The sequence below is a fragment of the Salvelinus alpinus genome, chromosome 34 (assembly GCF_045679555.1).
Source record: "Salvelinus alpinus chromosome 34, SLU_Salpinus.1, whole genome shotgun sequence".
NCBI lineage: Eukaryota > Metazoa > Chordata > Actinopteri > Salmoniformes > Salmonidae > Salvelinus > Salvelinus alpinus.
In genome coordinates this window covers 15,723,319-15,735,324 of record NC_092119.1, presented here as the reverse complement: position 1 = coordinate 15,735,324, position 12,006 = coordinate 15,723,319, and the positions used below count along the sequence as shown (strand labels likewise).

Here is a 12,006-nt window from a genome sequence, read left to right as displayed (position 1 = left end):
GATGTAGGTCAGAGGTGGTTGTACTGTACCTCCAGCTTGATCATCCTGCTGTCCAGGACATTTTTGTCTGCTGTGGGAGTGCGGTAGGTCTGCAGCATGTGGCTGGTGTCGGCCACCCAGTTCTGCAGCTCTTTCAGCCCCTGGGAGAACAGCTGGTGCTCAGTGACGATACGGTCGATACGGGAAGCCTTCTCCTGTAGAACCACAAAGCATAGCACATGTCATAGGTCAGTCTCTATGAACCTGTGTTCATTCATGTGCACACTCGTAACAAATTCAACTTAAAGTGAACTTGGGGTTTGTGTATACAAATGCTAAAATTAGGGCTAAAATTCAGTATGGAATAAAAGAAGAGCAGCATTAATTTTGTAAGTTTACATTCTTGGTTACAGTATTTCATTTTTCAGCTATAAGATTGGAAATTCATTGATTATATACATAATTTTAACCGGAGAGGTGACTCAAACCCAGTCTAGTTTTTTTCCCTCTTTTTTTTTTTTCCTCTTGCAGGGGGACAGGCGGGCAGGCAGGTGTTAGTTACCTTGGTCAGGTTGGTTAGAGCTAAGTACTGAGCGGAGAGCTGCGAGACACGGTGCACAAAGCCCTTTCTGGCCGCGTGTCCATCCCACAGAAGCTGGGCCTTCTCTCTGAGCCTTATCAGCTGAACCTCTTGAGAGGCTAACTCCTCGAGCACAGACTGCAAGGGCACAAGCAGGTTATCACAGAGACAGAGGCATGCAAGCCAACACACAGAGACAGTTAGCCAAGTTAACATAGACACTTACAGACCAGGGTTGTAATGACATGGAAGAAAAAGCAGACTGGGTCAATGTTATGAACATGAAATACTGTCATGACATGGCAATCGAAAGAAAGTTAACGAACACAACAGACAAAGATGTTTGAAGCATTTGAAAACATTGAACAGGGCTGTTAAGTGTCAACTCTTTAAATAGTTATTATTTAGGCCGCATTGAACACACATACAGCAGAAGCATTTGAAAATAGATCGGGTAGATAGCAGGGCAGAAATGAGCAGTGAGCAGTTATGTTAAGCTTTGACAGTGCGATGCGGAACTCCATCCTTGATTCACAGTGACTGAGCTGAAATGGTGAGCTTCTATAACGGCCGTGCTGGTGCCTGGCAGGGCATGGTGATTGGTGGGATGATGGGACAGTTATGAGGATAGCGCTTCGTGATTTGACAGGCTGAGAGCCATGTATACCTGCAGCTTGTGCAACTCCTGCTTTTTGGCAGTGAGGTCGTGGAGTCGTGTGCTGCTCTCCTGTACAGCAACCTCTGTCCCGTTCAGCCACTCCTGAAGAGGCTCCACACTCGCCTCAAAGTCCTTCATCTGAGACTGGAGGTTCTGAAATAGGAGTGAAACACACGCACCTTCTGATACACAATTCAAAACAGGTTTCAGCATCACACAAATTGCTAAAATTGCTAAATGCTTCCTCTCGAGACACAGTAAAGTACAATGAGTGTGAATTTTTATTTTATTTTATACAAACTGAATAGATGACATATTCTCACCCCTTAAAGGATTCACATGCTGTACTGTACATCAATTGACTACCTGTAGGGCAGTCTCCCTCTGGTGCAAGTTGGACATCAGAGTCTTCCAGTCTTCTCTGGCACTGCTCATTTTGGCCTGGACAGCGTCTACTCTGTCCTTGGCAGCGATACTGACCACCAGCTCACCACTGAGCACCACAGCATTTAGTTTGGAGTGGCCCTGCTCCCTGTCACTCAGGAACTCCTTGGGAGTGGAGACAGAATGGCCAAGAGATAAGATGCATTCTTTAAAAAAGAATGTCCAATTCAATCAAATGTGCTTGCAAGGCCAAATGTGCTTAAGGACAAAAGGTTTCCTGGACAGATTAGAAGCGCTTTAATAGAGAATTTCCATTGAAGAACTCATGGAAGTCATCCATTGCACCTGATGGACTAGGCTTGATTTGTGTCCAGGGAAACTGGGCCTTAACGTACCTGTATCTTCTCCAGGCTGGAGGAGGCCTCGCTGAGGTTCTGAGGCACATCAAAGCACTTGGCTGTGTTGATTTTGGCATTGACCAGCCACTGCTGGAACTCTCGGAAAGCGGCACGGAACTGCTGCTCCAGAAGCTTCTCTTTGTTTTGGCATTCTCTGGAGGCCTGCAGGCTCAGCCTAGGAGGGAGAAGAGAGGAACAGATAATTGTATACAGCACCTACAGGGCGGTATTCTGACTTGTATACAGCACATACAGGGTGGTATTCTGACTTGTATACAGCGCCTACAGGGCGGTATTCTGACTTGTATACAGCATCTACAGGGCGGTATTCTGACTTGTATACAGCGCCTACAGGGCGGTATTCTGACTTGTATACAGCGCCTACAGGGCGGTATTCTGACTTGTATACAGTGGCCTACAGTGCGGTATTCTGACTTGTATACAGCGCCTACAGGGCGGTATTCTGACTTGTATACAGCGCCTACAGGGCGGTATTCTGACTTGTATACAGCGCCTACAGGGCGGTATTCTGACTTGTATACAGCGCCTACAGGGCGGTATTCTGACTTGTATACAGCGCCTACAGGGCGGTATTCTGACTTGTATACAGCACCTACAGGGCGGTATTCTGACTTGTATACAGCGCCTACAGGGCGGTATTCTGACTTGTATACAGCGCCTACAGGGCGGTATTCTGACTTGTATACAGCACCTACAGGGCGGTATTCTGACTTGTATACAGCACCTACAGGGTGGTATTCTGACTTGTATACAGCGCCTACAGGGCGGTATTCTGACTTGTATACAGCGCCTACAGGGCGGTATTCTGACTTGTATACAGCGCCTACAGGGTGGTATTCTGACTTGTATACAGCGCCTACAGGGCGGTATTCTGACTTGTATACAGCGCCTACAGGGCGGTATTCTGACTTGTATACAGCGCCTACAGGGCGGTATTCTGACTTGTATACAGCGCCTACAGGGCGGTATTCTGACTTGTATACAGCACCTACAGGGCGGTATTCTGACTTGTATACAGCGCCTACAGGGCGGTATTCTGACTTGTATACAGCGCCTACAGGGCGGTATTCTGACTTGTATACAGCGCCTAGAGGGCGGTATTCTGACTTGTATACAGCGCCTACAGGGCGGTATTCTGACTTGAGATCTGATTCTGCGTACTTAACTTACATTTAGGCTCTCATTGACATCAGTAAACAAGTAAATGATTTACTTATCTCAACTTGGAATCGGGCCCATAGTGTATGTAATGGCTTTGCAACAGAACAGTATGTTATACACACTCCAAAAACTATTTAAACAAATTATTTGAATGTCAGGTATAGTAAGACCCCATCCATCATGCTGCTGAATGACTTACCTGTTGTACTCCTTGATAAGGGAGGACACTCTCTCTGACTGAGTACCCAGGTCCTTGGAGAATCGACACAGACCGTTGAGCTGGAACTTCAGACCGTCTGACATGGGCTCCATTTTGACTAGACCCTCCAGAGTGTCCTGGGTGGCACAGACACAATGAGAAGATGCTTTAGAGGAGAGTGAATGGAGGATTGTGAATGTAGCCCCGAGGATATGGTGATTTGGGGAATTTCTAACTTCCACTTTGAAAAGTCAACAGTCATCATAAGTATTACGGATCAAAGCCTTCCTTTAATGTTACATTTCGTTTTGGCATTGCAGCAATACTAAAAGGACCAGTGCAATCAAAGATGTGATTTTCCAGTGTCTTATATACACTGAGTGTACAAAACATTAAGGACACCTGTTCCTTCCATGACAAAGACTGGCCAGGTGAGTCCAGGTGAAAGCTATGATCCCTTATTGATGTCACTTGTTAAATCCATTTGTCAGTGTATATGAAGGGGAGGAGACAGATTAAAGAAGGATGTTTAAACCTTGAGACATGGATTGTGTATGTATGACATCCAGAGGGTGATTGGACAAGACAAAATATTTAAGTGCCTTTGAACGGGGTATGGTAGTAGGTACCAGGCGCACCAGTTTGTGTCAAGAACTGCAACACTGCTGGGTTTTTCACTTTCAACAATTTCCCGTGTGTATCAAGAATGGTCCACCACCCAAAGGACATCCAGACAACTTGACGCAACTGTGGAAAGCATTGGAGTCAACATGGGCCAGCATCCCTGTGGAATGCCTTCGACACCTTGTAGAGTCAAAGCCCCAACGAATTGAAGTACTTCTGAGGGCAAAAGTGGGAGTGCAACTCAATATTAGGAAGGTGTCCTTAATGTTTTGTTCACGCAGTGTAAACTTTCACACTATGTGGTTGGAATAATACTGTAAAATTGTGAAAATTACAATAATGCCCTTTTAGTGTAAGCGCTGTTTGAAAAGCTTGTTTTGGTGGGATGGAGTTTTGGCCCTCCGACTTAGTTCTTACACCTTTAGTGTAAGAATAAGAAAGACAGTGTCACGGGTCCCTCCGGAACTTTCATCACACACACCTGGCCCCTATTCCCATTGATTAGTAATTGTATAAGTGTGCCCTTTGTTCACCATTGTCCTGTCGATTATTGTTACTATGTCCGTTGGTGCGTGTGAGTACCTGTGCTGTGGGTTTTGGCTTTCGCGCCATTGTGGATTGTAGCAGATGATTACGGGTCTCGTCCCGTGTGATAATCATTGTGCGGGTGTGTTATTTATTCGAGGTACTCCTCGCTCTTTTGTTTTGGGTTTCTACCCTGTGTTTTGTTAGGTGTTGGTTTGGTCTTCGTCCCCGTGTCTTTACACAGCACGCCGTAATTTGGGCTGAATAAAAAACCCTATTACGCATTCCTGCTCCTGTCTTCCAAATCATTGTTACCAACGTGACAGACAGTTCCAAACCTCTCTGCCAATAACAGTTCATTTTCAGTTTTCCCCTCTCTACCCAGACCACTCCCAGACAGTCCTATCAAAATTCTCGCTTGAGAAATTGCTCTTTGCCAAGAATAATTTTTACATGTATTTTTTTAAATTTTAATTGAAAACAATCACAGTACTTAATTGTTACCCATAAATGATTTGATATTGAGAAACAAATGGCTGCAATAAACCTTTAAACCAGGGGTGTCTAATTCATTTTGCCCTAGGGGCCGCATTCGGTCTTCAACGAAGTCCGGAGGGCCGGCACTGAAAATTAGTTATACTATATTTGTTTTTTGATTTTTTTATTCTCCCTGGCTGTCTAGTGAATATTAGCGAGCTGGACCGTCACGATACTGTATGAGCACAGTGCCTTCAGAAAGTATTCACACCCTTTGACACCCTTTATCCACATTTTGTAGTGTTACAGCCTGAATTTAAAATGTATTAAATTGAGATTTTGTGTCATTGGCCTACACACAATATCACATAATGTCAAAGTGGAATTATGTTTTTAGAATTTGTTACAAATTAATAAAAAATGAAATGCTGAAATGTCTTGAGTTTTCAACACGTTTTTTATGGCAAGCCTAAATACGTTCAGGAGTAAAAATGTGCTTTACGAGTCACAATTAGTTGCATGGACGCACTCTATTGGCAATAATAGTGTTTAACATTATTTTTTATGACTACCTCATCTTTGTACCCCATACATACAATAATTTGTAAAGGTCCCTCAGTCAAGCAGTGAATTTCTAACACAGATTCAACCACAAAGACCAGGGAGGATTTTCCAATGCCTCGCAAAGAAGGGCACCTATTGGTAGATGGGTAAAAATGTAAAAAGCAGACGTTGAATATCCCTTTGAGCATGGTGAAATTATGAATTACACTTTGGATAGTGTATCAATACACCCAGTCACTACAAAGATACAAGTGTCCTTACGAACAGTTGCCGGAGAGGAAGGAAACCACTCAGGGATTTTACCATGAGGCCAATGGTGACTTAAAAAAAGTTACAGTTTAATGGCTGTGATAGGAGAAAACTGAGAATGGATCAACAACATTGTAGTTACTCCACAATACTAACCTAAATGATAGAATGAAAAGAAGGAAGCATGTACAGAATAAAAATATTCAACAAAAATGTATCCTGTTTGCAACAAGGCACTAAAGTAGAACTGCAAAAGATATGGCAAAGAAATTAACTTTATGTCCTGAATACAAAGTGTTATGTTTGGGGCAAATCCAACTAGACACATCACTGAGTACCACTCTTCATATTTTCAAGCATGGTGGTGGCTACATCCTATTATGGGTATGCTTGTCAACAGCCAGGACTTTTTTAGGATAAAAAATGGAATAGAGCTAAGCACACCAAAATCCTAGAGGAAAACCTGTTTGTCTGCTTTCCAACAGACACCGGTAGACAAATTCAACTTTCAGCAGGACAATAACCTAAAACACAAGGCCAAATATACAATGGAGTTGCTTACCAATACAACATTGAATGTTCCTGAGTGGCCAAGTTACAATTTTGTCTTAAATCGGCTTGAAAATCTATGGCAAGACTTGAAAATGGCTGTCTAGCAATGATCAACAATCAACTTGAGAGATCTTGAAGAATTTGCAAATATTGTACAATCCAGGTGTGCAAAGCTCATAAGCCCAGTTTTCATTGGCACTTAAAAGTCAACCTAGGTTGCCTAGCTCAAATTGCGTTTCCACTTCCTCCAGAAATGAGAAATGGGCTGACAGTTCTCAAAAAAAGTTTATTGTGTAAAAATGAATTAAGGATCCGGTGGTAATTTGTGACATGTCTGACTACTGCAGTATTGCTTCTCCATGTGCTAGCTAACAGCAACAAGCCCAGACGAGCTAGCTAAACATGGTGCCAGCTTCCAGCAGTGATCAACTGGTTGAAGCATATTAACAGCGTCACTAGCCAGAATTCTAATCGAGCTGGCACCAGTTATGAAACTGGGCTGTGCTGGCCCGGGTTTCCCTCGACCCAGCTCGAATTTGAGAATTCCATTCGAGCCAGATAGAATTTGGCCCTAATTTTAAGTGCCAGTGGCAATTGGGTTTTAGAGACTTACCCAGAAAGACTCACAGCTGTAATCGCTGCTAAAGGTGGTTCTAACACGTATTGATTCAGGGGTGTGAATAATTATGTAAATGATCTATTTCTGTATTTAATTTTCAATACATTTGCAAATATTTCTGAAAACATGTTTTCACATTGTCATTATGGGGTATTGTGTGTAGATGTGTGAGAGAGAAAAATATATTTAATCCATTTTGAATTCAGGATGTAACACAACAAAATGTGGAATAAGTCAAGGGGTATGAATAGTTTCTTAAGTCACTGTAGCTCCACCCACTGCCCAGATTGGACCCCCTCGCGGGATGGATCCGTATGATTTCATACTGAGATAAAAAGGCTGCATTGAGCCTATAAACAGTATATATAAGAACACCTACAAATGAGCCTTACCTTTGCAATCTGCCAGCCCTGCACAGCCTCCTCCCTACTGTTTTTCCCCTCTGCCTGAGAGAGCCTGTGTCTCCACTCCTGTAGCTGACTGCTAAACTCCTGCAGGTCCACCTCCAGCTGAGCAGCCAAGCAGTTAAACTCCTGTTCGGAGCTGGCGAGTTGGGAGAGAGCAGTCTCCAGGCCTGCCCTGTTCTGCAGTGCCCCACGCTCCCACTGCTCCCAGGCAGACAGCAGGGCTGCCTCCTCCCTCTCCACTGCCTCAAAGCCCGCGGAGCCAGTGTGGTCCCTCGTTGCAGCCCCACAACGCTGCACCCGGCTCAGACGCTCTTGGCCACGCTGCCTGGAGTCTATCAGCTCCTGAAGTTGAACATGGAACAATGAAACAGGAAACATTCAACTGCCAACTACATCAACTGTTGTTAGCTACTGTAACTGACTACGACTGTTATTAGCTAACTGACTATTCTCCATTTGTCACCCTGATGTCCTATAAAGGCTAAACGCAGACTAAGAGAGACGCACATTTCTCTATGTGAGGGTAAAATGTATTTATGATCCTGTGTGTGCCTCAAATATTGTGAGTTATCTTCTTATTTTCTCATCTATAATGATTACTTTTAAAACGTAGCATTGGACTAAACTATAATACGCTTCCCTATGATGTGTCAACAAGAGGGTGATGGACATTGAGATACTGTAAGTGATGCTTGAACATCCTCACCTGGACTTTGGCAAGTTTCCTGTTTACAGAGGTGGAGTCTCCTGACAGGTCAGACCAGCGCTGGAGCTCCTCCTTGGCAGAGGCCAGCCAATCATTGAAGTCCCTCACAGCTTCCAAGTAGTGCTCATGCTCTGTCACTCTGTTCTCCATGGCCTGAACCTTACCCTGGGGGATGGACAGCATACAGAGACTGGGTTAGGCTGTTTGCCCATAGAGTACACTGTGAACCAGGACTGTTAGGATATTTTCTAGATGCATTAACAAAGTCTGTTTCAACAACCAAACTAGATGGATTACGGCTAATAACACAAACAGAAAATGGTTTCTACCATTATCGTCAGACTTAATGTTCTTATACAAAGGAGAGACGTATGTGTGTAACTGTCATCCTCTAGGAGCAGGGCTTGATTACCTTGACGACAGCGGTAATGTCAGCGAAGTGTGCATTGAGTTCCATTCTCTGCTCTGGTCCAAAGGCCTGGTCACCTGTCTTCTCATGCAGCTCTGCAGCCGTCTCTGTCAGCCTGGCCAGTGGTCCTGCGTGGGCCTCCACGTCAGCCTGGAGGGCTCTGAGGCGCTCCAGGAGATAGGCCTTCTCCTTCAGGCCTGGCTGCTGGTCCAGGGCCAGACCCACCTATAATTACATACAGTATATCGTTAGATTACTAATACATTTTAGTAATCTAGCGAATGTTCTTATCCAGAGTGACTTACAATCAGTGCATTCAAATAAGAAAGGTAACACCACCATATATCACAATCAATCAAGTGAGACCTTCAAAATAGCCCATATATGCTAAATCAGTGGTAGTAAGAAAAGACTAGTGCGTTCGTCTGAATCTCACCTCCTGCTCCACAGACTCCATCCACTGCTGCAGCTGCCCCTTACTATCCTGGTAGATACTCCACTGGGCTACCGTCCATTCCAGACGACTGAGGGAGGATACACACATGTAGAGATTAAACATAAACAGAGGTGATCGATAGATAGATAGATAGGAAATACAACAGTATACAGTACCTGTGACAACTCATGGAGGTCATGAGCATGCTGGCCCAGGCGTCCTTCAGGTTCTGTAACTGGGAGCAGATGGCCTCCTGTCCCTCCACACTGTTGTGCTTCAGAACCTGCTCGCCCTTCCCTACCGCCATGTTCAGCTTCACCTCGCCCTCGCCTTTCATCAGCAGGATGTCCTGGAACACACAAAGATCAAAACAAATCAATTCCAACTTTATTTTAGTTTAGTTGAAGACTTGTTCATCAACCATGGACAACATTGCTCATTGAAATATTGACCTTCAATGCCTCAAGCTATCATATTGCAAAAGACCAAAGTAAGGTGTCTATTTTAGGGCCATTCTGAAATGGCACCCTATTCCCTATAGAGGGCATTACTTTTGTCCAGAGTCAATTAGGGTCATTTTGTCTGACCTGTACCAGAAATGTTATTTTCCAGTTGATATGCCTTTCCAACCCTGCACCCAAATACTTTTATTCAAGGACTATTGAGTTGAGCACGCCAATTCTTGATTCTACTAACCTGTACAAGTCCCAGTCTCTTCTCCAGCGTCACCTTGTTCCCCAGGGTACTGTTGAGGGTCCCCAGTCGTTCCTTCATCCCGTTTAGCCAGGACCAGGTGCTCTGCAGGGTCTCCTTAAATGCCTCCTGTTCCTGTAGGTTTACCTGGCAGCACCTCAGCCTTTCCCTCACCCTTCGCAGCAGAGCCTGGTGCTGAGACTGCAGCCCCGCAGCCGCCCGTGTCTCACCACCGTCACCTCGTCCACCTTCATTCAAGACCTGTGACTCCTGACACAGTCGCTCGAAAGAGTCCCTCTCTTTGAGCACTTCCTGGTGGTATTCCTCCACCCCCTCCAGTGTTGCCTTCTCAAGACCCCTGTGTTTCTCCTCAGGCAGCTCTGAGGTCACCCTCTGCTCCATGTGTTCCAGCCACTGACTCAGCATCTTCAGACGCCCCTCAAACCTGACAGAGATATTATATCACCATGTCACAGTCAGGGACTCATACACATCTATGACTGTATTCCTGAGGCCCACTCCTGGGCTTCAAGGGTGCATCTCAATATTATAAAACTCAAAATTCAAAATTCTCTTAGTTTCTCCCCCCCATCTGTACTGATGTGAAAGATCTGGATAGAGCAACACCTGGATAGGCCTGGATAAGTTAAGATGAAAGAAAGGAGAGGAGGAGAGGAAGTCTCTTTATATTATTGAGATCCAACCCATGTATATTTTACCCATTGAGTTGTGCAGTGCTGTCCTCCAGGGCCTGCTGGTTGAGTCTACACTGCTCAACATAGCGGTCCCAGTCCTGCTGGATGGAGGAGAGGTGCTGCTGCACCTGGCCAGCGCTGGCCTTAGGGAGGTGGAGCAGGAGCTTCTCCCCTTCCTCACACACCTGAGTCAGACGTACCTCCCCGTCCTCCACACGCTCCAGCGCCCCCTAAAGGATAGGAGGTCACATGTCAAGGGAAACACTTGAACAAGATTAAATCTAATCCTGGACAAAAAAGCAGACTTATGGGAAAATGTTAATTTAAATAGTTTTTAAGTCAAGGCCTAGACTTAATCTGCGTCGAAGAAACCGACCCTAAGCGATTGAGGATTAATAGTATATTTGAGGGTTATAGTTTCTATGGGTTCTATGCTAATTTTGGACTGTACCTTTAGCTTCTGGAGTTTACGCTGCACGATGCTAGTGTCTCCTGATCGGTCAGAGCACTCCTTCACTACCTCCCTTTGCTCAGACAGCCAGCTGTGGAACTCCCGAACCAGGTCTACAGAACAAGAGAGACAGATATCATCATCATCATCATCATCATCATCATCACTATCATCATCTTATTCATTATATTGTCATTGTCATGGTCCAAGAGTAGTTTAGAATAGACTAGACTAGACTACAATAGAACAAAATAAAGAATAGAGCAGAACAGAATAAAAGAGAACATTGGCTGACAGCCGTGGTATATCAGACTGTATACCACGGGTATGACAAGACATTGATTTTTACTGCTCTAATTACGTAACCAGTTTATAATAGCAATAAGGTACCTGTGGGTTTTGTGATATATGGCCAATATACCACGGCTAAGGGCTGTGACCAGGCACTCTGCGTTGCGTCGTCCATAAGAACAGCCCTTAGCCGTGGTATATTGGCCATATACCACACCTCTTAATTATAACCCCTCTTAGGAACCAGCCATCCTCACCGTTGAAGTGTTTTTGCAGGCCGTGTTGCAGGGAGGCCAGGGTCCTAGAGGAAAGCTGGTTGACAGACTCATAGCCCTTGATAAGGTCAGTGAGTGCACTACCCAGCCCAGCCAGCTCCTCAGAAGGGTACTTCCGACACAGAGTGTTCAGGCTCTCCCTGGTGGAATCTATGCTGCCTTGCTGGTTCTGAAGGTCCTTCTGGAGGTCCTGTTATGCAATTTACATACATACGAATTTAACACATACAGCAATAATAATATAAAGAATAACAAGTGTGAGCTCTCAGAACAAGAACTTAGTATAGTCGGGAAGAGGGAAAAGGCCTTGTTCAGGGAAGAGTGAGGTGGAAAGCGATGGTGGATGCCCTATGCTCCCAAGGGGGCCAAGAGGACTAAGTCAAGTAAAATCTCAGGTAAAACCTGTTTCAATTCAATGTCTACCTACCTTGACTCTGCAGATGTCCTCTAGGTCAGATCCAATCGGTGAGCTCGTCAGGGACTGCTCTATGCTCTTCAGCCAATCAGACATCTGGGTAATGTAGTCCTCTAACTGCTTTCTCTGGGAGCTGAAGTCCCTGAGGTTTCCCCTGGCCTGCTCACATAGCTTCTGCACCTGGCTCAGCTTTTTCCTCAGGTCCGCCTCCAGCACCTGAAATAAACACACAGAATAT

At 44.9% G+C, this 12,006-nt stretch overlaps 1 protein-coding gene across 3 annotated transcripts in view; it reads right to left on the bottom strand.

The window, feature by feature from the left end:
• The window catches only part of LOC139563596 (nesprin-1-like), a 160,868-nt gene that overhangs the window by 73,407 nt on the left and 75,455 nt on the right, over window positions 1-12,006 (bottom strand). For all 3 annotated transcript variants that reach the window (XM_071382386.1, XM_071382387.1, XM_071382389.1), the window contains 16 exons: window positions 11,781-11,984; window positions 11,336-11,543; window positions 10,788-10,900; window positions 10,361-10,566; window positions 9,645-10,086; window positions 9,125-9,297; window positions 8,949-9,036; window positions 8,516-8,737; window positions 8,104-8,268; window positions 7,383-7,739; window positions 3,381-3,517; window positions 1,997-2,174; window positions 1,584-1,766; window positions 1,227-1,370; window positions 542-697; window positions 30-194 (listed from right to left, as the gene is read on the bottom strand). In XM_071382386.1, the coding sequence (XP_071238487.1) occupies window positions 30-194; window positions 542-697; window positions 1,227-1,370; window positions 1,584-1,766; window positions 1,997-2,174; window positions 3,381-3,517; window positions 7,383-7,739; window positions 8,104-8,268; window positions 8,516-8,737; window positions 8,949-9,036; window positions 9,125-9,297; window positions 9,645-10,086; window positions 10,361-10,566; window positions 10,788-10,900; window positions 11,336-11,543; window positions 11,781-11,984 (3,141 nt within the window). The remainder of the gene's footprint in view (window positions 1-29; window positions 195-541; window positions 698-1,226; window positions 1,371-1,583; window positions 1,767-1,996; window positions 2,175-3,380; window positions 3,518-7,382; window positions 7,740-8,103; window positions 8,269-8,515; window positions 8,738-8,948; window positions 9,037-9,124; window positions 9,298-9,644; window positions 10,087-10,360; window positions 10,567-10,787; window positions 10,901-11,335; window positions 11,544-11,780; window positions 11,985-12,006) is intronic.